General features: G+C 51.0%; 2 protein-coding genes across 14 annotated transcripts in view; one reads left to right on the top strand and one right to left on the bottom strand.

The window, feature by feature from the left end:
* Positions 1 to 301: 301 nt before the first annotated feature.
* PRPF40B (pre-mRNA processing factor 40 homolog B) lies at positions 302 to 22,089 on the top strand. Of its 9 annotated transcripts, XM_080662825.1 has the most exons (26): positions 316 to 494; positions 7,505 to 7,585; positions 8,365 to 8,508; positions 8,817 to 8,882; positions 9,529 to 9,556; positions 9,781 to 9,806; positions 9,939 to 10,049; positions 10,318 to 10,438; positions 10,519 to 10,543; positions 10,775 to 10,978; positions 11,209 to 11,335; positions 11,419 to 11,483; positions 12,000 to 12,164; positions 12,266 to 12,374; positions 12,732 to 12,882; positions 13,586 to 13,719; positions 14,325 to 14,439; positions 14,581 to 14,672; positions 18,999 to 19,115; positions 19,342 to 19,479; positions 19,687 to 19,782; positions 19,972 to 20,058; positions 20,251 to 20,428; positions 20,687 to 20,748; positions 20,861 to 21,004; positions 21,105 to 22,089. In XM_080662825.1, the coding sequence occupies exons 1-26, from the start codon at positions 492 to 494 to the stop codon at positions 21,195 to 21,197; spliced, it is 2,682 nt and encodes an 893-aa protein (XP_080518951.1). In that variant the 5' UTR covers positions 316 to 491; the 3' UTR covers positions 21,198 to 22,089. The 9 variants fall into 9 exon arrangements, with proteins under 9 accessions (XP_080518948.1, XP_080518954.1, XP_080518951.1 ...); XM_080662828.1 differs by lacking the exon at positions 9,939 to 10,049 and having other exon boundaries at positions 314 to 494; XM_080662824.1 differs by having other exon boundaries at positions 330 to 494; positions 20,861 to 22,089.
* The window catches only part of FMNL3 (formin like 3), a 61,039-nt gene continuing 59,832 nt past the window's right edge, over positions 21,924 to 23,130 (bottom strand). For 3 of the 5 annotated variants that reach the window (XM_080662815.1, XM_080662817.1, XM_080662819.1), the window contains one exon: positions 21,924 to 22,809. Coding sequence is in view for 2 of the 5 variants with exons in the window: in XM_080662816.1 (XP_080518942.1) it covers positions 22,724 to 22,809 (86 nt within the window). In the remaining 3 variants the exon portion in view is untranslated. The remainder of the gene's footprint in view (positions 22,810 to 23,130) is intronic. The other 2 variants (XM_080662816.1, XM_080662818.1) reach the window with 1 other exon arrangement.

Raw genomic sequence — 23,130 nt, 5'->3', positions numbered from 1 at the left:
ACACTTTGTGAAGTGGAAAGATACACCTATATTCGGAATAAATACTTCGGTTCAGGCCCTGGTCCTGGGAGCGAGCGCAAGAGATGCAGCCGCTCCGAGCGCCTCGTGTGTTGAAGGCTGGGAAGCGGCTGGCCGAGGTCTGGCGGCGGCTGGAGCGAAGGGCGGGAAGGAAGAAGAGCTGCCGCTTGGTGCAGTCCGGGCGTCCGCGCAGGGCGGTCAGTCAGAGCGCGGAGCAGGTGCGGCCCGCCTCCAGTGGGCGGCGCTGGACCCGGTGTGGGGCGGGGCCTGCCTCTCCGCGCCGGGGGGCGGGGCCGAGCCTGGGCGCTCCGGGCCGGTGCAGGGCCCGGCTGGTCGACGGGAGTGCCCGGAGCCCCGGCCACCAAGGGGTGCGACCCCCTCCTGGTCCCGCCTTCCCGGCTGAGGTCTGGCCAATCAGAGAGGCTTTTACTAGCGGGTGGGCACCGCCGGCTCAGCTGCTCCGAGGCCCCGGCATGGTAACGTTCTCGTGCGGGGGTGGAGGGGCCCGGGCGGTTCCACAGCGCCCCCCGCGCCCCGAGCCGGGGCCAGGGGTGCGGGGAGGCCGCCGGGGGTACGCGGGACCCCGAGGGAGGGCCCGGACTAGAGGGATAAGGGCGAGGAGCTCGGGAGGGGGAAGGGGGTCCGGGATTTGGGGAGAAGGGGTGGGAAAGGCCATGATGGAGAATGGCGGGAGGGGGCCGTGAGGGGAATGGGAATTGCGTGACTGGGTGAGGAGAAAAGGAAGGAGTGAAGGGTGGGTTTGTGGAGAATGGTCGGGAAAGAAGATAGGGAACAGGAGATGTGGAAACTGCGGGACAAGGGGGGAGCTGGGAGCCCCAGTTTCTCCTGGGATATTTGGCGTGCGACATGCCCCTCCCCAGACTCAGTGCGTGTTCCCTTCCGAGACCCTCTCAGGTCCTCGCCTCGTCTCCTGAGGTGAGGAGCGGGCACTGTCTCCTGAGGAGAGAGGCTCCCGGCCCCCCGCCCGGGGCTGGATAGTCCCAGAAATAGGAGAGCAGGGGCCCCTTGGTCCCTGCCCTGGCTCTGCCCTCAACTAGCTGTAACAACTCCGTGTGACCTTGGGCAAGTCACTACTTTTCTTTGGGCCTCAGATTTCCTATCGATGAAATAAAAAAGGGAAGTGGTTAAGAAGGATAGCCCACATCTCTTCCAGCTACAAATTGTAGTGGTGCTTGAGGAGAGATTTCGGGAGAATGGGTTCTAAGACGTGGGGAAACAAAAGGATGAAGATGGAGGCAGGCCTTTAGCTGGGGCTGCAGAGAATCCCCCGGGATGTGGGGGATGGGAGGCACGGAGCCTGCGAGGCCGGGCCGACCGGCCAGGGCCTCGCATCCTGTTGGAGGGATGGAAGACCTCTCTGAAGCAGAGGGGGAGGAGGCTGAGACCTAACCCAAAAAGATGGAGGCCAGAAGTAGCATTTTGTTCTTCAGAGGGAGAATAAGATGGCAGGTTAGACTGAAGCAATGGAAGATATATTCTACTAAAACAGTATCTTTGCAAGCTGGTTCAGGAGAGGGGGGACTAGGATGGTCTTGAACAGAGAGAGAGAAGGCTCATGCTGTTCAGGGCACGTGAAGAAGGGCAGCATGTGGATAGACCACATGCTGGATAGTCAGCTGGTCTCAGCCTCCATGATACTTTTCTTTTTGGTGATGACTACCTCTTTCTGAGAGATGTGCCTTTCAGACTTCATTTACCAACACAAATCTCTTCAAGGAGTGAGTCAGACCTGAGCAACCTTGGGATCATCTAGCTGTGTGTGAGGATTTCAGAATTGTGTGAGGATTGGGGAAGAAAACAGAACAATACCTGAAACCTACATAATTTCATTAACCAATGTCACCCCAATAAATTCAATTAAAAAAATAAAAAGAAGTGAACATGAAAAACAAACCAGTGAATCTGAATGAAAGAAATACCTGTGGCACCATCATTCTTGCTTGAAGGAAGTGTTTTGAAGTATTTGAAAGCACAGACTTTGGGGTCACCTGCCTCTGCCATTTAATCTCTTTGAACCTCAGTTTCTTTATAAAATGGGGATAATAACGTCTAAGATGGTTGTGAGGATTAAATGTTTGTCATGGTATTTGGCTCATAATAAGCACTCAATAAATATTAGCTACTAGCTGCTACCATTCCCTTCTTTTTTTTAATCCTCACCTGAGAATATTTTTCCAGTGACTTTTTTTTAGAGAGAGTAGAAGGGAGAGAGAAAGAAACATTGATCACATCAATTGGTTGCCTCCTGAATGCACCCCAACCAGCACCCATACCCTGACCAGGGTCCGCACCAAGCCTGCAACCCAGGTACATGTCATTTATATATATGTATGTATGTGTGTGTGTATGTATGTATATTTCAGAGAGGAATGGAGAAAGAGATAGAAACATCAATGATGAGAGAGAATCATTGATTGGCTGCCTTCTGCATGCCCCTTGCTGGGGATTGAGCTGGCAATTTGGCCTTAATGGGGAATGGAACCCTCTGACACTCTAACCACTGAGAAAACCAGTCAGGGCAATCATTTCCTCTTTCCATTCTTTCTCTGTCTCTGCTCTTGTCCTTTTTTCCTTTTGTTCTTGAATCTTCAATTCTGAGATGTCCCTTAGATGTGGAGAATGAGAAGAATTGATTGCATCTTGGAGGGGTGTCTTTCCACTGGTCCAGGTGAACACATTATGATCAGATGATCAGTTGTCTTTATCATCTCTCCCAGCCCACAAATGTGTTTTTGTTCCAAGGAAGACACAGGATCTGCTTCTCTTTTAGCCCCCTTTCCTATATCTCTTTCTCACATGAGTTACTTCAGATTCTCACCCAGAAGTGTAATAAGATCCAAAGTTGTACTGGCACTGCAGCAAAAGAGATAGGGGAATGGGTGTTTATGGAAAGAAAGAAAGTATACACATCGCACAGGGGAGGCTTAGTAAAGGGAGGGCTTTGGAAGTTCCATAGAAATTTATGTTCATACTATTGCTCTATCCAGAAACAGCCAGTGTCTGGATCCTTGCCAGGGATCTCCATTCCAAGTTAAAGATGGTCATATACACTTAGTTTTTCATTATTTAGGTTTTTCCAAGCCAATATTTGACTCCAGTTCCCTTTCCACAGCCATACAGATCTCTGCTAAGCTGCCTCTCTGTCTCATCAGAGTCAGCCTTTACCCAGAGAATTTATATAAAGGTACCTGGGCACATGTGCGTGTGTGGGCCGCGTGCGCGCGCACACACACACACACACACACACACACTTGCCTATTAGAATATTCCAGTATGTAAAAATCTAATAAGGTTAAGGATGAGTCTGCATTTTATCACAGCACTTTGTGAGCAGGGCCCTGACTAAACACTCAGAGGAGGCTTAAAAAAAGAAAACTCAATCTCTGAATGTAGGGAAATCCCCACCCAACTAGGGCGACAGGCAGTCCCAGGATCCTAAGGTAGTTCGAGGTGGGAAAGTGTGGTGTAAAGAAACACCCAACAAACATCTACAGAGTAGCATGTCGCTTGGTGCAAAGTAGTGCAGCATTTATCCTGAGGGGACACAAGTAGATAGGAGTGTGTGTATGTGTGAAGAATAGTCATAAAGGTAACCCGAAGGAGGTGAATATTGGATCATCTTGAACAAGGTGGAATAAAAGAAACACATGGAGTAATTTGTGTGTAAAGGGGAGAAGGGAAGCCATTGAATCAGGAGGAGCCAAGAAGAGTTACGGCATGGGCCTTGTTGAAAGACTTTGAATGTTAAATGAGAGATTCTGTAGGGTGGGCAGTAGAGACCCACCACTGATTATCAAGGAAGAAAATGTTGGATCCTTGCTGATTTAACTACATGAGTTTCAGGGGAAATGCTGGAGTGAAAAAACAGACCTGCTTCCTATGGCAAGGACTGTGCTTTTAAGGGAGTAGGGCTGGGAGGCAGATTAGATCTAGTCCTGGCTCTGTCCCTAACCAGCTGTAGGAATTATTATTCCCCTCGTTTTCTCATCTGAAAAAAGGGGGCTACCTTGGGTGGTTGCCAGAGTCCCCTCTCCATCTCTGGCATCCTGTGTTCCCTGAATAACTACTAGTCTTTACCAATGACTTTGTTTTGTGGGACTTGTCAAGACCATTCAGTCATTAAGGCAATAATATTTGTTAGCACCTACTGTGTGTCAATAGCAGGTAGTGAGGAAAATTCAATGGGGATAGGATATTGGGATGAGCAAAAGCAGATAAAGTCTGCCCCTTAGAGTTTTCAGCCTAGTGAGGCAGTAAGCAGATATTTCATTGATTCCAAGACTCAGAATCTTACACTTCTGAAGGCAAGATGCATCTTAAAATCAATGGAATAGCATGATTTAGTTGGCAGGCATTTGTTTTTTGTTAATGCCACATAATAGTAAATCAGAATTGTACAAATAACTGTAAAATTCCAATGGATAATTGCTGATGGGGAAGGTATATGGTGTACAAGCATGTAAAGGAGAGTACTGACTGGTCTGGGTTGGAGGAAGACTTTTTGAGGAAATGATGGCCGATAGATGTGAAGGATGTGTAGTTGAGATGTGTGGGGTTGGTGGGAAGATTACCCCATGCAAAGGTGAGTGCTGAGGTGGAGAATTGAGAGAAGGTGAGTGTGCCTGGAGCACAGACCCAGGAGCTAAGCATGGGTGAGTCTGACAAGGCAGCTGGGAGCAAATCTATTACAGCCTCCCAGGTCCTAGGCAGAGGTTTTGGTCTTTACACTAAGAACAGTGGAAAGCCATTGAAGAGTTTTAAGCAGGGAAGTAACATGGTCTGAGGTGCATTTTTTAAAAATTTATTTTTATTGATTTCGGAGAGGGAGAGAGATAGAAACATCAATGATGAGAGATTCATTGATCGGCTGCCTCCTGCACGCCCCGCATTGGGGATTGAGCCCACAACATGGGCATGTGCCCTTGACCTGAATCAAACCTGGGGCCCTTTAGTCCCGCAGGCCAGTGCTCTATCCACTGAGCCAAACTGGTAGGGCCTGAGGTGCATTTTGATGAGCTCATTATGGCTGCAGATTTGAGTGAGAGACCCGATGAAAGGGTTGGTAGGTGAGGAGGAGGGAATGGAGGGGAGTAGATGGATTCTAGAAATCTTCAGGAGGTAAAATTAATAGGACTCAGTGATGTATTGAGAAGGAAGAGGGAGGTATAGAGAGTGACACTCATATTTCTAATCTTGGACAACTGGGGGCACCAGTCTCTGACACGGGCAACATACCACTGGAGCCTGGTAGGACCCACAAAGATAGTTACATAGCATTTGGGAAGGTAGAGTGGATCCTAAGGCAGCTTGAGGTGGGAAAGTGTGGCACAAAGAATTGGATTTCTTCCCATATGTTTAGTTTCTGACTTCCCATGCTAAGGAAAGTATCGGGGGAGGAGCAGGTCTGATATAGGACTAGAGGAGTTGAACACTGAGAAAAGGTGATTCAAGTTGAAGTGGTTTGGCTTACCCCTTCTCTCCTTAGGACAAGATGGCAGGAAGAGAGGAGGCACAGATATTGGTAAAGGTAGAGATTAGGAAGTATTTTTAAAAGCTGAGATTTCTTAGGCAGATTGCTTGATCTGCCTTGGAAGCAAAGAAAAGAAGAGTCCCGGCTTGTGTGGCTCAGTGGTTGAGCATTGACCTATGAACCAGATCATGGTTTGATTCCCGGTTAGAGAACATGCCCGGGTTACGGGCTTGATACCCAGTATGGGGCATGCGGGCGGCAACTGATCAGTGATTCTCTCTCATCATTGTTTCTATCTCTCCCTTTCCCTTCCTCTCTGAAATCAGTTAAGAAAACCCATGCTATTAAATCTTTTTTAAAAAATGAGAGATATATTAAAAATAAATAAGTAAATGAAAAGCAAAGGAGAGTCCAGAGGCCAAAGGGACAGTGAGCACTACGCAGGACTCTGGTGCCTTCCTTTAAAAAAAAAAAAAAAAAAAGAGCTGAGATTTCTCAACATAGGAATAATTGGGCAGCAGTGAGGTGGCTCTTGGATCACCTTTCCCTGGGTCTCTTCCCTACCACCCCCTCCTTTTAAGCAAAGAGGAGGAATGGCAGGACCTTTTGGCTGCATCTCCACACCTCAGTTTACTTAAAAGTTTTTTTGAATGGGTGACATAGTCATATGAGTGCATATTTAAAAGTTACAAAAGGGCATATAGGGATAAATCTCCTTTCCACCTCAGTCCCCCTCCCACCAATTTGTCATCTTTTGTGTCCGATTTTTATACAAGTGATAAAACTTTGCAACACTTGGCTTCTCCCATTTGTTAATATATCTTAGAGGTTGTTTCATATCAAGACAATGAGCTTCATTCTTTTTTATGACTGCATAGTATTCCATTTTATGTTTGTAATTTTGTAGTTGTATTGGTGGATATTTAGGCTGATTCTAATCTTTCATTTTTACAAATAATGCTGAAATGGAAATCTTGTATAGACATCATTTTGGCCATATGGGGCTTTATCTGTAGGATGAATATTTAGAGTTGGAAGGTTCTATATAGAGAGTATTTGTTCTCTCACTTGTCATTCATCCATCCAATATTTATTGAGTGCCCGTTATGTGCCAGATACTCTTGCAGGTTCTAGGAATCCAACTTTCAACAAGTCAGATATGATCCCTGCCCTTGTGGAATGTTATTACCCTCTATTAAAGGGAAACAAAAAAGGAGACCAGACAATAAATTGGGAGGATCTGCTTCAAATAGAGTCAGGAAGACTTCTTAGAGTAAGTGATTTTTAAGCTGAGAACTAAGGATGGGACGTGGCCAGCCATTAGGTGTAGGATGAGGAAACCTAGGCTATTCAAAGCCTCACCCACAGGAGAGGAGTTCAGGATCTGTAGGGGAGGAGGAGTACATCTAAAGAGATTAAGGAGGTGATTGGCAGTGGACTATATCAAAGAGTGATTGACTAAAGATGAGGCCAGATAGCGGAAGGGTCTGGTAGTAGAGGAGAGTTAGGGAGACTAGTACTTATGAAGGACTAGTTATTTTTTGTGTTTAGAGGGCTCTGTACCTGGCTGAATTCAGGTGGGGAAACAGGAAAAGACGCCACTGCCTGGATATTTTATGAATGAGAGGCCACAGAGTAACTGGTCTGAGGGAGGCACAGCTTTGCCTACAGACAGGAGAGTGGATGAAATGCCTTGGGCAGAGCCAGTCTGCCTGTAGTACAGCCTCCTCCAACTTTTCTGTGGCTTTGGCAAAATGGAAAGAAACTTCTAAATTAAAGATGACATTGAAGGGGCTCAGCCAGCTGGCTCTGGGCTGGTGGAAGAGAGAGCAGACCTATCCACGGCTCAGAGGTGGGAGTGGGCAGGAAGTTGGTCTTGGAGACTCTTTCTCTGAAATTTATGCTCCTTTTTTATCCTTACCCCTCTGCTTCCCTTTTGCAAACGCCCATCTCTTTGCCCATCCTGGGTCCTATGACTTTTCTCTCCCTCAACAGTCGGTTCCCGATTCTGGTCCCCGGCCCCCAGCAGCGCCTGCCCCCTTCCCACCGGGGCCCCCCATGATGCCACCACCCTTCGTAAGTTTTATGTCTTTCCCTGGGCTTGGCTTTTCCAGCCTGCACCCTTTAATTCCCCAGTCCCTAGCACTGCTGCACGGTTTTTGTGTAATAAACCTTTTCTGCTACCCTTGGAAGAGGGATGGTTTTGCTGGGGTATTGTGGTAGGAGACGCTGCTGTTCAGCTCTCCGTTCATAAAACTGACAGTTCCTCCTTTGTGTTTTTGTCCTGGGGACATACTGGGGCTAGCGTAGAAGTGGAAGTGAAAAGACCCCGGTAGTGTGAGGGCAGGGTGGGCTGTCTGTCTCTTTTACTACTCCTTATCTGTATTTTAAAAATATGCCTCATAAGTCAGGCTGGACTAGCAACTGACAGTCATTGAGTTGGAGAAAAAGGGGTGGGAGGCAGGGAACTAGGGATTTGGGTACCTGGACACATGCCTTTTGGCCCTGCATCTGAGAAGCCTCTTTGAGGAGAGTTGCTAAAGAAATGGAGCCTTCCAGCTGCAGGCTGGTGTTGGTTATACTTTTCTTTCCTTCTCCCTCCCTACCTCAAGAAGCTGTGTGCTTGCCTGTTAGACCCAGAGGACCCCCCCCCCCCTCCCACCACCACCACCAGTTACCAGTCTTTCTTAGTGGGGAGGAGGGTGGCAGTTTCATACTTTGTGCTTAGCAAGCTAAACCTTGGAATTGCCTCAGAGCCAGGGTGGAAGGTTCAGGTGAGAGACAAGTGGATGTTTTCTGCCAGAACCAAGGCAGTGTCTTCTCTGCTCAGCATCTCTTCTTTTCCTCATTTCCAGATGCCCCCTCCAGGAATCCCTCCGCCTTTCCCTCCGATGGGGCTACCACCCATGAGTCAGAGACCACCAGCCATCCCCCCCATGCCACCTGGCATCATGCCCCCAATGCTACCACCAATGGGGTCACCACCACCACTCACACAGGTAATCTTCTTCTCTGCACCAGGACCTCAGAAAACCTGTCAGTTTATCTGGGGATGGAGATGAGAGTTGGGGATCTGGACTTCAGGAACTGGGTAGGGCAGTTAGGGAGCTTTGGGACAGGCCGATGTGGATTTGTCTGCTGAATAACTGGAGAAAACTCTCAGGCTAGGCTAGAAGCCCATAATCCCTTGGGGGATTGCCTAAGGAGGTGCCCATGTGAAGATCATGAACACAACAGAATCTCTTAGGTCCCTGCCAAGCCTGTGCCTGTCCCCACCTCAGTAGCTGGTTTTTGTCTTTATATCCAGATACCAGGAATGGTACCTCCCATGATGCCAGGAATGCTGATGCCTGCAGTGCCTGTCACCGCAGCGGTAAGCACTGGGGCCAGCAGGCAGCAGATCTGTATTACAGCACTGTGGGGGTCTGATTTGGAGTTCAGGGATATGGCCTCCATTCTTTCTCTCTTCTCATCGGATCCATCCTGGTCCCTGTCAGCATTCCCCACACTTGAGTCCTCTCCAGCCATGTTCTTAGCTCTTCTTGTTTCTCACTCTTCCCTGAAGGCATGTACATTCTCTGTTGTTATTCGCCGTTGTGTCCATCTCCCTTAAGGAACACACTCATGCCAGACACTGCTTGACCTCACAGAGCTAGCACTGTGGACTTAAATAGAGTCCCTCTTCATGTCTTTTTAGTCTCTGGAGAAAACAACAGCACTTGGGGATCTCGCTGTACCTTCTTGTGCTGTTGCTCACTGTAGTAGTCTGTAGAATTTGGCATCCACTGTGGAAGGGATGGGTCTCAAGAAAATACTCTCACTTGAGGAAAACAAAGAAAGGAGTCGCTGTGTGATTCCCCCCGGGGATCCTAGAGCCACCACCCAGGAGGGTGGGGGAAGCGTGTTAGGTAGCAGGACACATGGATCTTGGCCTGGCCTGCTTCTCGATCCCCCATGGCCTGGGTCCTGGGGGCCACTGGGCTTGGCCCCAACCCTTCCCCCTCCTCTTTCTTCGGCAGACGGCTCCAGGTGTGGACACCGCCAGCTGTGAGTCTTCTGGGGGCCTGCTCCCCCCAGGCTCGGAGGTCGGGGGGTACAGGGGAGAGGGGACTAGAGTCCACCCTGGATCATGCCTGTTGGGATGCCAGGGAGCCTGGGATGTTGATGGGACCAGGGGATATATATTGGGGATGGAGTAAGGGAGGAATAGATGGGGATAAGATGCAGGTTGGAGCAAGGACTTAGTATCTTTCCTTTGGCTTCTTTTCTAGCTGCTGTGGCTGGGACAGGCCCTCTGGTGAGTTCTTCCAGTCAGGGATCTCTGGGTAGAAAGGCTGAAAGTGGGGGGCTAATGGTTCAGTCTTTGGGGTGAGGAGAAGCTTTGGGAAAGGGGCCTTGACCACCATTCTGTGCCCCCCCCCTCCCCCAGAGGGCCCTATGGAGTGAGCATGTAGCCCCTGATGGGCGCATCTACTACTACAATGCTGACGACAAGCAGTCCGTGTGGGAGAAGCCCAGCGTGCTCAAGTCCAAGGCGGAGGTCCTGAGCTAGGCTTTCTGGCCCTTCCTTTCAGCTGCCCTGACCCTTCCAAGTGCTTGATCTCCCCTGAGTCTATAAACCATACACATTATAGTTCCTCTGATCCCAAGATCCCTGACAACCCTAACCTCCCTAGGATCTCAGGAAGTCCACCTTGCCCCATGTTGAGCCAGGCCAGGTGGTAGCTAAAAACTCCTGGGTCCCTGTACTCACAGTGTCAGCTTAGCTCCATCAGCCCACTGATGTTGTCTGACCCATCTTCTTACAGCTGCTGCTGTCCCAGAGTCCCTGGAAAGAGTACAAGTCGGACACAGGCAAACCTTACTACTATAACAACCAGAGTAAGGAGTCCCGCTGGACCCGGCCGAAGGACCTGGATGACCTCGAGGGTGAGGATGGTGGGCCTGGATAGGGGGCTGTGGAAGGTGGCCCTTGCTACCTAGTGACCATGTATCTTTTCCCATTGCAGCTCTAGTCAAACAAGAGGCTGTAGGGTGAGTAACTTGCTCATCTTGCCAACCTATCCATCCATACTTGGGACCACCTGAGGGGTGGAAGTGGGCTCTCTCCCCATGATCCCTGCTCTGTGGAAGGAAGAGCGAGCTCTCTGTCTCCTTGTGGAGTGGTCCACTCTGTCCCCAGTCCTTCTCAGGCTAGAGTCCTGCCAGTCCTTGACCACCTCTCCCTGCTCCATTCTGGATTCTGTCCTTCTGGCTCACCTGCAGGAAACAGCAGCAGCAGCCCCAGACACTACAGCCACAGCCTCCTCAGCCACAGCCTGACCCTCCACCTGCGCCTCCTGGCCCCACCCCACTGCCTATGGGCCTCCTAGAACCTGAGCCAGGTGGGAGTGAAGACTGTGATGTGTCAAATGCTGTCCAGCCCCTGGAGCAGGGGTTCCTGCAGCAGCCAGAGGAGGGCCCCAGCAGGTGAGGCTGTCCCCACAGCATTCTGGTTGCTGGCCTCAGGCTGCCAGCCTGGTTCAACCCTTTACCTCTAGGCCTCTTGGGAAGGGTGTGGGGATCTGGGCATGACCTCTAAAAGGCAGAAAAGGTCTGCCCTAGGGAGCAAGAAGCGAGTGGCTTGCTGTTGATCACCCAGGACACTGAAACCTTCGGGGGCTGGGGATGTGGTGGCTGAATCTCCTTTGCTTCCCCAGTTCTGCTGGACAGCATCAGCCACAACAAGAGGAAGAGGAATCAAAGCCAGAACCAGAGAGGTCTGGCCTCAGTTGGAGTAACCGTGAGAAGGCAAAGCAGGCCTTTAAGGAGCTGCTGAGGGACAAGGTACGGGAGATGGGGTTCCCAGGGTAGGCCTGGAGGGGGCTGGAGGGGGCCAGGCTCTGTGACACCCACCTGCTCCATTCCAGGCTGTCCCCTCCAATGCCTCATGGGAACAGGCCATGAAGATGGTGGTCACCGACCCCCGTTACAGGTAGGCCTGGGCAGAGGGAGCCAGGCCTTCAGACCTTGTTCATGAGAGAAGCTGGGTCAGGGACTCCCTGAGAAGCCCCAGCTCGATACTTGGGCTCCAAGGGGCCAGGGTCAGGAGAGTGGTAGATGAGTGAAGGTTCAAGAGGAAGAGAAGCTATGGGAGACCTCCAGGAGGGAAAGGTATCTGATATGAGACATTCAATAAATGCTTGTTGAATTGAATTGATTTGAATTAATTGGGGAAAGGGGGAAGGTTAGGGCAGATCCCTGACTATAATTTGAGCACCCCAAAGCATAAGGGCTGAGTATTATCAGTGTCCTGGAACCCGTCTCTACTCTTCACTACCTCTCACCCTTCCCCACATCCCAGAGATTTTTCTTGCCTCCCTGTACCCAGGAGCCCCTGCAGCCTGCTGTGCCCATGCGTAGACCCCTCACTCAGGTCTGTGGAGACCTGTTCCCAGTGTGCCATGCATGAACCACAGGGTGGCTCATGCTGACTCCTCTTCCCACCCAGTGCCTTGCCCAAATTGAGTGAGAAAAAGCAGGCATTTAATGCCTACAAGGCGCAGCGGGAGAAGGAGGAGAAGGAAGAAGCGCGGCTGAGGGCCAAGGAGGCCAAGCAGACCTTGCAGCACTTCCTGGAGCAGCATGAGCGCATGACCTCCACCACCCGCTACCGGTCAGGGGCCTGGGCTGGGGCGGGGCTGGGGGACCCTGAGACCACATGTGCCCAGAGCCTCTGGTCTCTGCCTGCCTACCCACAGCTCATGTGCTCCACAGGCGGGCAGAACAGACCTTTGGGGAGCTGGAGGTCTGGGCTGTGGTCCCCGAGAGGGATCGAAAAGAGGTTTATGATGATGTCCTCTTCTTCCTGGCCAAGAAGGAGAAGGTAATAGTCATGGGCTGGATCCATCAGCCCCAGTCTCATCTTAGAGTCTTCATGTCTTTGCTCCTTATGGACCAGGCTCATTAATTTCTCCGATGCCCCAGGGTCCTAGCTCCTTACTCTGAAGCTTGTGTAGCACTTGCACATCCCTTCATTTCTGCTCTGGGCCTATAACTCGGGGCATTGGAGGGCAGGAAGGACTCGCTGAGGGGTTGGTCTGTAACCTGTGCTCCTTCCTTTTTCTGGGGACATGAAAGCCTTGCATCTGGCCCTCCTAGGGTTCCCTAGCTACCTTCCTTTCCCCAAAATCCTCCTCTGCCCAGGACCACTTAAGTACTTCGGCCTGCCCTGCCTCTCCAGGAACAGGCCAAGCAGCTCCGGCGCCGCAATATCCAGGCCCTGAAGAGCATCCTGGATGGGATGAGTAGCGTCAACTTTCAAACCACGTGGTCCCAGGCCCAGCAGTACCTCATGGATAACCCCAGCTTTGCTCAGGACCATCAGCTTCAGAGTAAGCCTGGGCCTCCACTCGCACCTGTCCTTCCCCTTTCATCACTGACCTGGGTCGCCAGAGCCTATTTCACACATCTCACCTGTACCTCCTGTCCTCCCGGACATCTAGGGGTCCCCAGCACTGAGTCCCTGTACTCTCTCAATTCTGGAGATGCCAGAATGCTCAGGTTACCCTCTCCCTCCGGGGTCCACTGTTGATCTGAGATGTGTGTCTTTGGAAGAAGAACTTGGGATAGGAATCAGAAGACCTGGAGATGAGGACTGTTATAGCTGATGTGAATTGTCTTAAATTGTCATGGCACTGTGGGCATTAACTGGTCACACGTGTTACAATAAGCTGCTGTTGGCCTGTAATCACTGGCAATATTAGAAATACACTTTCTGAAGTTGGATCACAGACTGATTGATTCCCAGTTCCATAAACTGAAACCTTAGGTCCTAAGAGAACTGATTTCATAAACATGATGACTTTGGTAACTAAAGAGCCGAATTCTTGCTGATTTTTTTCTTATGCAATTAATGATCCCTCCTCAAGAACAACCGTTCCAGTACTCCTTCCCACAGAGCCCTCTTTTCACATTGCCCCACCATCCTGGCTGTCCCCAGCACCTACAGGGGCAGCATCGAAGCAGTGGGGATGCGGGGAACCGAGAGGGTATCCCACTGGTGTAACACCTGCTGAGCCTCCTCTCTATGGTTAGACATGGACAAGGAAGATGCGCTGATCTGCTTTGAGGAGCACATCCGAGCTTTGGAGAGGGAGGAGGAGGAGGAGCGGGAGCGGGCCCGGCTTAGGGAGCGGCGCCAGCAACGCAAGAACCGGGAGGCCTTCCAGGTATCTGCTGCCCCCTGGAACAGAGCTCAACTTTGCCCCGTACCATATCAGGCCCACCGTTTTGTCTGTGCTCAGCTCTGTCTATCTCCACAAGACCGCCTTATGCCTATAGGTTTCCCATGCTGTGTCCCCTCAACTTGGCCTTGCTGCTTTAGGGAGATGGGATGTATGCACCACCTAGAAACTGTCAGCAGAGAGTACCCTAAAGGCAGCTTGGCAGCTAGGCTGCTTATTTGCCTTTGGTGGGGAGCCAGACAGGCAAAGCTTATCCTCCAGGTTTGAGGTGGCAAATGTGGTGGTAGTGGCTGTAACACAAAGCGAAGTTGAAGCCAAGTCATAGGAAGGTTGTGCTACAGGCAAGTTTTGTGTCTTTGCCTCCCAGCCTGGCTCACTCCCATGTTTTAGTCTGTCCCTCTCTGTATTTACATTCTTTCCTTTCCCATTGCTCTCTGCCTCCCCATCTGTGTCTCTTCATCTCTGGCTCCCTGGCCTGCATTTCCTCAATCTGGATTGTCCCTGCCTCTCCTGCCATCTCCTCTCTTCCTCCTTTGGCTCCGACTTCCTCCCTGTCTCACTCTCCCTATAACCGGCCTTTCCCTGCACAGACCTTCCTGGATGAGCTGCATGAGACAGGGCAGCTGCACTCTATGTCCACCTGGATGGAACTGTACCCAGCGGTCAGCACTGATGTCCGCTTTGCCAACATGCTGGGCCAGCCGGGTAAGACAGCTGGGCTCCCCTTCTCTGGCCTGGCTTCCTGCCCTGCCAGCCTCTCTGCATCCCTACTCCCGGGTCCTGACCCGACCCTCAGGCCTCGGGAAGCTGCCACCGCCAGGCCCCCCTCCCTACCTCCCCCCGCAGGCTCCACCCCTTTGGACTTGTTCAAGTTCTATGTGGAGGAGTTGAAGGCACGATTCCATGATGAGAAGAAGATCATTAAGGACATCCTTAAGGTGAGGGAGGCCTGTGGTTGTGGATGGATGCAGGCTGGGTACAGGGCACGTTCTAGACAGGACTCCCTGATAAGTCCTGTTTTGCAGGAGCATTGCAGCTCAGTTCAGTAGGCATCTACTGTGATCCTTTATGTGGCCTGGGGACACAGAAATGAATAAGATGCCATTTGTGCCCATAAGGAGCTCATGGCCTAATAGGAAGATAGATGTGACAGCTATTATACAGAGGCACAAGTGTTATTACAGAGACAAGAATCAGAAGAATTGACATTTAAAATGCACTTTTAAGAGCAACTAGGTGGAGGAAGGTGGAGGTCCTGGACATAAGGAACTACAGGTGCGATGGTGAGGGGTGGACAGGGTTTGATGAACAAGAAGCATAGTTAATCAAAGCCCAGAGACAGGTTCCTTCTGGTCTGCACAGTGTTTTGGAAAGGTTGGAATTTTTGCTATCGTTTTAAGATCAACAGTTGCACATCTTCAGCTTCTTTTGGAAATTTGGATTGTTTAGTAGCACTGGACTGGTTTTGCAAGGCATTCAGTGGACTCCAGCTGAGATGCCACTGTCTCTTGGAAGGGGTGTGGCATCCTTAGCGTCACTCCCTGTCATGGCAGCAAGTTCAGTCGACATTTACCATCGCACATACACTGTACTTTTCTTACACTGGAGAAATAGTTCTGAATATCCATGTCTATCAGGTGGAAGAGTGAGTGATGGGCTATGAGAGCCTTGTGTTTCTGATGAAGAAAACAGAAAGCATACTTAGTGGAAGTGAAGAACATTCTAATGCATTTGAGGAGGCAATAGGCATAGTTGTTAGGAGCATGAAGGCAGACTACCTGGGGTAAAAGTCCAATTTAACCACTTACTAGTTGTGTGACCGTGGGCGGGTTATTTAACCTTTCTGGAGCCTCAGCTTCCTCATCTGAAAAATGGGTGTTTTCCGCCAAGGTATACCTAATTACCAAGGGCAGTAACTTGGTACTTGAGGTGAGAAAGATCTGAGAATAAAGCTAAAAATGCCCCACTGTACACTCAGCATTTCATGTTTTGCCTTATAAATTTATGCAGGTATTACATTTTAATACCGTGTTGCTTCTCTAATTAATATAAACTTAATATTTTAAAATTACTGACCTTAAGTAAGACATACCATATTGTCCTGTGGTTTCCTCTGTTTCTCTGGAACCACATGTCCCAGTTTGAAAGTAGAGCCCTCTGTGTAAATTCCTTGAATGCTAAAATTTGGATTATTATCTTGTAAGTACTGGGGAGCTGGGGAATGATCTGATCAGATAACGCCTTGGAAAAGCCCTGGTGAGAGTGTAGCATAGCACCTCTCAGACTGTGTTGTATCCTTAGGAATAGGCTAGTACCTGAAGCCTCAGGATACTAAAAGTGATAGTGGCAAGTAATTAAAATAAAATTTGAGCTTGAGTCATCCTCTCCTAACTGCCCCCGAGACCACTGCTTTGCTGTTGGGGCCATGTGATAGAAAAGTGTGAGCAGCCCTGGCTTCTCAAGGCTGGGTCAGAGGTGTGGGAGGTAAGCAGGGAGAGCAGTCAGGAGGCTACTATAGTGATCTAGGTGGGAACTGAGCTTGGGCGGGACACGGGTTGGCAGGTGAGGAGAGAGCGGTAGTGCTCCAGCTCTTTAAAACTCCTAGATTTCCTCAGAGGTGCCTTGGGACAAGCATGGGGGTGAGGTAGGATAGAACGGTATGATCTTTCCTCTATTTACATGTACAGCAGCTTCTCTTTTATACATCAAGGTTCTGCATAAGGTTTTTATTGAAAAAAAAAATGTTTCTGCTGTTAAAAAAAATGAAAGTTTAAAATAGTAGGCTAGTCACCCAGAAGTAAAATTGGCAGATTTTTGTGTATGTATGGAATTGAGAGTAAGGAAGGAGTGAGGTGAGAGGGGATGATGGCACCATTGGTAAGGATTAAGCAGGAAGAACTAGAACTGGGCTGGAGAAAATAAGAATTCCATTTGGGAAATTATTCTTAAAAACAACCTGGGGGCCAGAAGGAATAAACTAAGCACCATATATTAAATAGAATCTTCTATAATAAAAAAAGTGTAATATGCTAATTAGACCAGATGTCCTTCCGGACAAAGCAGAGGCTGTGAGGGAAGCTCGGGTCCTGGGTGTCTGCCTGCTGGCGGCCTGAGGAAAGCCTGAGTCCTAGGTGCCAGAGGGAAGCTGGTGCCAGCAGCCAGGGGAAGGAAGGCTTACTCTTGCACAAATTTTGTGCATTGGGCCTCTAGTAATCATATAAAGTAGAAATCTAGTCCCAGGAGAGCTAAATTTTATTGGATGCTTAACTTTTAGTACAAGTGCTCTGGTACTACTGACAGGCCTGCAGAGGCCTATCTCTGAGTCCCGTCTTTCCACACCTCTGGAGAAAGAATCTGCTTTAGGAATGTCCTCTTCCCCTTTTGGGATTCTGCCTGCAGAAGTCTGACAAGCCCAGGAGGCCCTGTGGCCATCCACCAGATGGACAGACTGTGGTGGTGCATCATCCCAGAGGATAATGCAGAGAGCCCCAAACTTGGAGCAGCTGGGAGATATGGGGGGAGGAGCGGAGAGGTGCTCATGAGAAATGAATTTTCTTAGGACCTGCTGAATTTGAAGTGCCTATGAAATACCCAATCTAGTATGAGTCTGAAAATGAGAGAGGTGGAGAATGAGATTGCTAGGGACAGTGTCGATTGAAAAGACTAAGCGCTGTTCTCAGGTGCTAAAGTGCATGCAAGAGATATAGTAAAGGGGGTCAGAGAGACAGGAGGGGACCTTGGAGGGGAGCATTGAAGAACTGAACAGCAGAGGTGCTGAGGACCAAATGAGCAAGGACAGAAAAGGGGCCCTCTTAGGACATGAACCACCTTTGGGAGAGCAGCGTCCACGAAGGGGGTAGAGTGGGTGCAGCACAAGCTTTAAGAGTTAGGTAACTCCTGGCTGTTTATTGGTTGAAACCTCTGCAAGTTAACACGCCTCTGAACCTGTGTCCTTGTCTGTAAAATGGGGATAGTTTTATGTGCACGGTTGTGAGAATTTAATAACATTTGTAATGTCTTGCTTATGGTAGGCTCAGTAAATGTTTATTCATTTTCCTTTGTGCTACATTTAAATATTTTAAAACAAAGGAAAAGAAGCAGGTTGTTAAGCCTGAGGAAGGGTAGAAAGAAGTTCCAGACTAAGTGAGGTGTGCATGTGATGGAAGGAGTCAGTGAAGAGGTGAGATTGAAGCGTTCAGTTTCCTAAGAGAGAGATTGATATGTTTGAGAAGGACTGGGGAGTGTGAGTTGAGGAAGTCCTCTTGGAAGAAGCAAGAAGAGTATGCCTTTGCCATCGGCAGGAAGGCTGGAGCAAGTTAGAGCTGTGTGGAGGGAGAGGAAGGGAAGTTGGGCCTGTGCCCCAGCTGCAGAGCCAGACTTCAAACCCAGTTGTCTTGGGCAAAGTGAGATAACGTTCCTAAGCTTCTGTGTTATGAATCTGAGATGAGAATCACAGAGCCTGCCCCATGGTGCTTTGAGAATGTGAGGTGTTTTTAATATTGTTTGGGAGTTGCATACCTGATGGCCTCTGTTTCTCCTGTGGATCAAGTTATCTATGTGGGTGTAATGCCCACAAGTACGGGCTTTGGTGTTAGAAAGACCTGGGGTAGAGCTCTCACTCAGCCATATACTTATTAGCTATTTGACTTTGGGCAAATGCTCTGGTTTCTCCTTCTGCATAAAATTAGGAGACTAGGATTCAGTGCATACATTTAGATAGGTGAGGATTAAATGAGATGTGTATGAAGCACTCAGCATGGTAGCTAGCACTCAGTAAATACAGCCAAAGAGTGGGACCAGCAGAAGTTGACTGAGAATGCAAGGAACTCACTGAGCCCTTGGAGGGCCCAAGCTTTAAGCCAAAGGAACAAAGAACTAATTGTGAGTCTACCGCCCTGAACGTGCCCCGTCTCATCTGATATTGGAAGCTAATAGTGCTTGAATGGGAGGCCACCTGGGAATACCAGGTCTATAGGATTTTTAAAAAGAACTAATTATGAGAAACTCAGGCATTAATCAGTAGGCATGGTACACACACACCCTGCTTCCTGTCAACCTTCCCCAACCCTCCAGTCCCCTGTGACAACCTCAGCAAGGCTAGGCATGGGGCTGTCATTAGGTGGTGAGAACTTGGACAACTTGGTTTCTGGATGCATCTTAGTCCTGTGGAACTCTTGGGGTGGGGGACTTCTTGAGCATCCTATAGTTGGACCCTTCTGCCTGCCCTGGAGGTGCCCTTGCTTCATGCGCTGCTGTGCCCACAGGACCGGGGCTTCTGTGTGGAGGTGAACACAGCCTTTGAGGACTTCGCCCACGTCATAAGCTTTGACAAGAGGGCTGCTGCGCTGGACGCAGGCAACATCAAGCTGACCTTCAATAGTGTGAGGGGTTGGGCAGGGCGGGGCTGTAGCCAAGGCTTCTGCTGAAACTCGTCCCTGTGTATTATTTCATTCCTTCTTGCTCACTGCCCCAGTGTAACTATACCCCAGTTCAGGGGATGATTTTAGGAGCCCAGACCCCAACTTCCCACCTCCTAAGGTTTGCCTGAATGGGGCCCAGGCATCCACCCCGCTGGGTGACCCTGCACTGTGTGCTTTTTACCCTCAGCTACTGGAGAAAGCAGAAGCACGGGAGAGAGAGCGGGAAAAGGAGGAGGCACGAAGGCTGCGGCGCAGGGAAGCTGCCTTTCGAAGCATGCTGAGGCAGGCCGTGCCTGCTCTGGAGCTGGGCACTGCTTGGGAAGAGGTCAGGACTGCAGCCTGGCACCACACGCCACCCCCTCAGTCCTGAGGGCAGCGGTGCTTCTCCACCAGTGGGGGCTCACCCCACTCATAATACAGCTGGGGCCAGCTCCGGCTCCCTTCCTTCCTCCGCCCCAGCCCTGCCCTGTGCTTATGGCGGCACCCATGCCGTGCCGGGGCTGGTCTGATCAGCAGTGCTCTCCCGTTCAAGGTCCGTGAGCGCTTTGTGTGCGACTCAGCCTTTGAGCAGATAACCCTGGAGTCGGAGCGGATCCGGCTCTTCCGGGAGTTCCTGCAGGTACTGGAGGTGAGGCAGAGCTTCTGGTCCTCTGCACCTGTCCCAGGTGTTTGAACACCCGAGGGCAGCTCCAGAGACCTCCCCACCCTCTCGGGCTCTCTTTTCCCTGGATATTAAGGAGAGGGAGGTCTTAGGTAACCTGGATAGTCCTGAGGCTAACCCCGGTGCCTCCCTTACCCCTGCCTCTGCCTCTTCCAGACTGAATGCCAGCACCTCCACATGAAAGGCCGGAAGCATGGCAGAAAAGGCAAGAAGCACCATCGCAAACGTTCCCATTCGCCCTCAGTAAGTGGTGGGTAGAAGGGGATGGGTCAGACTGGACCGTCTTGGGGAAATAAATTCTTACTTTCCTCTGTCATCTCCCTGGGAGGGAGATTTGGGAATTCCTTTGGCCTTGGATCCTCCTCTTTGCCCTCAATTCCCAGACTAGAGGGCTTCTGGGATGTCGGCCTGACATGTACCTGCTGATTTGCCCAGGGCTCCGAGTCGGAAGAGGAGGAGCTGCCCCCACCGTCTCTCCGGCCCCCCAAGCGGAGGCGGCAGAACCCCTCTGAATCTGGCTCTGAGCCCTCTTCCTCACTTGATTCATTTGAAAGTGGGGGTGCTGCCCTTGGAGGACGGGGCTCCCCATCCTCCCGTCTTCTCCTTGGATCAGGTAAGCAGTTGGGAGCTGGAGAAGTTAGCCCAGTCTGAGAGAAGGCCCTGGGAGCCACAGCCCATGAGGGTAGAGTGGGTTGGGAGGGCTGTACCTGTCGGAGAGGAAGAACTTCCCATCCCTGGAAGGGAGGAAACCGGACCGAAGACTTCCTTGGCAGGTCCCTGTCTGAAGAGTGAGCAGACAGATGGACTGTGGCAGAGGAAAGGGTGATCCCTCCCTTCTCCCAGGAACTTAGTGGGGGGTTTCTATCTTCAGATCATGGCCTTCGGAGAGCCAAGAAACCAAAAAAGAAAGCTAAAAAGAGAAGACACAAGTCGGTGCGTAGAGAAGGAACTTCAGCCCAAGGCCCTGCTCTTGTGTGAGATCTCTTCCACCCGCCTCCAGCTGTCCTTCACAGGAACTGAGGGGGCGGGCTCTGGACTCTTACAGAACAGTCCTGAGAGTGTGACAGACCCGGAGGAGAAAGCTGGCAAGGAGAGTGATGAGAAAGAACCAGAACAGGACAAGGACAGGGAGCTCCGGCTGGCAGAGCTCCCTAATCGCTCCCCAGGTTTTGGAATCAAGAAGGAGAAGGTGAGAGGCAGGTGCCTGGTCCCAGCCCAGGCAGCGCTCTGTCCAGGCCTCCATGGCCTTCAGGGGAGGCTGTGGGTGAGCTGTGCCTTTGCTCCCCCAGACGGGCTGGGACACATCAGAAAGTGAGCTGAGTGAGGGTGAGCTGGAAAGGCGGCGGCGGACACTCCTACAGCAGCTGGATGACCACCAGTGAACTGACCAGCGGCTCTGCCTTGGGTCTGTGGCTACTAGGTCACCCTCACCGTCTGCCCCAGACTTCTTCCTTAGTCTGGTCTGTGTCCATTTTTCCTCAAGTAACCCCACTCCCAACACACCATTGCCAGCACCTGCCGAGGTTGCTGGTGGTGTTCAACAGTCCCCTACTTCCCGGACAACTAGTGCAGTCCTTGCCCTCAGCCCCACACAAGATTGGTGGTGTATGCCATGTGGGGTGGGTGGTGCCAGTAGATAGAATGTGAGAAGGGGCCTCCAAGGGAAGAGTGACAGGCTGGTGGACACAGCCTGGGTGGCAGAGGGCGGGGTCCTTACCCTTTAGCATCAGTGCCTGCACCTGCCTGCATGGGGCCCTGGGGCTCCACCACTCCTTCCTCCAGCCCTGGGACCCTGTGTATGTGTGTTTTGTTTTATAAATAACAATATTTATAACATGGCCAGTGGCTCTTTTGTCTTCATATACTACTGGGGTGGGCTGGGGACTGGGCATCTGCACCCGTGGCCAGCAGGGGGCGCTAGTGCCTAATGGTAGTGCCTCCCTTTGTGTGCTTGGAGCTCACTAGCCTGATTCCCCTCCCCAGGTTTCTGTGCTCACCTCCAAGCATATGGCAGCTCTGCCCAGCCTCCTTTCTATCCGCAGGGCTAAGATCAAACTAAATGGCCACCCTAGCCCTCCACACTCAGAAAGAGGAGTCAGAGTCAGGCCTGTGCTTCAAGCCTTTGTTGAGAGAAAGAAGGGCCAGGGTTTATGTACAAGAGAGAAAGGAGATGATACATGTACAAAAAGGAGTGGACCCCTATGTTCCCTTCTAGGGGCTAAGAAACTGGCAGGGGACTGAGAATATAGCCAGGTAAGACCACCATGTCCCCTGCCCCCTAAAAAAAAAAAAAAAAAATCCAGCTGAAGAAAGGAGGTGAAGATATTGTTGGCATACCCTTTCTCTAGCTGTTTTGGGGCTAGGGCAGAGAAAAACCCCTTTGCCCACCTCCGCAAGAACCTGGAATGGAAAGGGCTAGGGCCAGGGGCAGTAAGTGTGGCATCTTTCCTCACCCTTATCACTAGGGCACAGCTGAGTGGGGCCCAGGCTTAGGAAGGCCTTGCTCCTGGTTAAAGATGATCTAAGATTGGCAGGGTCCCAGAGCCCCCCAAGCCTAGACACTCCTCTTGTCCCTTTGGCTCTACTGACAGAGTGACCTAGGTGTCCCTCTGTAGGCTAAAGCTGGAAATGGTTTTTTCCAGCTGACCCTTGGTGACCCTTCGGGAAATGAAGTTGAAGACCTTGGAGGCAAAGTGCAGTACAGGAGGTACCAGGACCGTGCGAGGCCCTGAAAGATCTAGTGCCCATAGTGGCGGCAGAGAAGATGCAGGCTTTGAGAGCTCGGGTGACACTGGGTCAGGAGCAGCATAGCCTTCCCCTGGGCCCTTGGCCGATTCCAGGGCTCCGGTTCCACTGGTTGGACTTGCAGGACTCTGGGAGTTGAAGTGCTTCTGCCTCTTAGAGGGTCTCAGTGGGGGCCTGGTGCCCGAGGTGGACCACTGGGTGGGGCCACACTCCTGGCTTGGTGGCGAACGACAAGGGGCTGGTGGAGACCTGTGGGGGAGATAGAAGCCTGTAAACAGGGCAGCCAGGCCAAGCCCACCCTCTGTAGGAACAGCCCCTTCAGGAGCAGCCCACAGACAGGGCCAGAGAAGAGCCAGCCATGAGTCAGACACTGGAGGGCATGGGAGATGGCTGGGGCTCTGTATTTTCAGAGGACCAGATGGAGGGTGACTAGAGGCCACAGGGCAGAGCAAGGACAAAGGACCTCCAAGCCCAGTAACAGAGCCATGGGCTCAGCCACCAGAGGCAGTGGCCTGGTCCCTACCCCCTGGTCTTAGTAGAAGCTAGGACAGCATTAGTGGGAGAGATACC

The sequence above is a fragment of the Plecotus auritus genome (genome assembly GCF_963455305.1).
Source record: "Plecotus auritus genome assembly, chromosome: 3".
Lineage (NCBI taxonomy): Eukaryota > Metazoa > Chordata > Mammalia > Chiroptera > Vespertilionidae > Plecotus > Plecotus auritus.
This window is presented reverse-complemented; position numbering and strand designations above follow the sequence as displayed.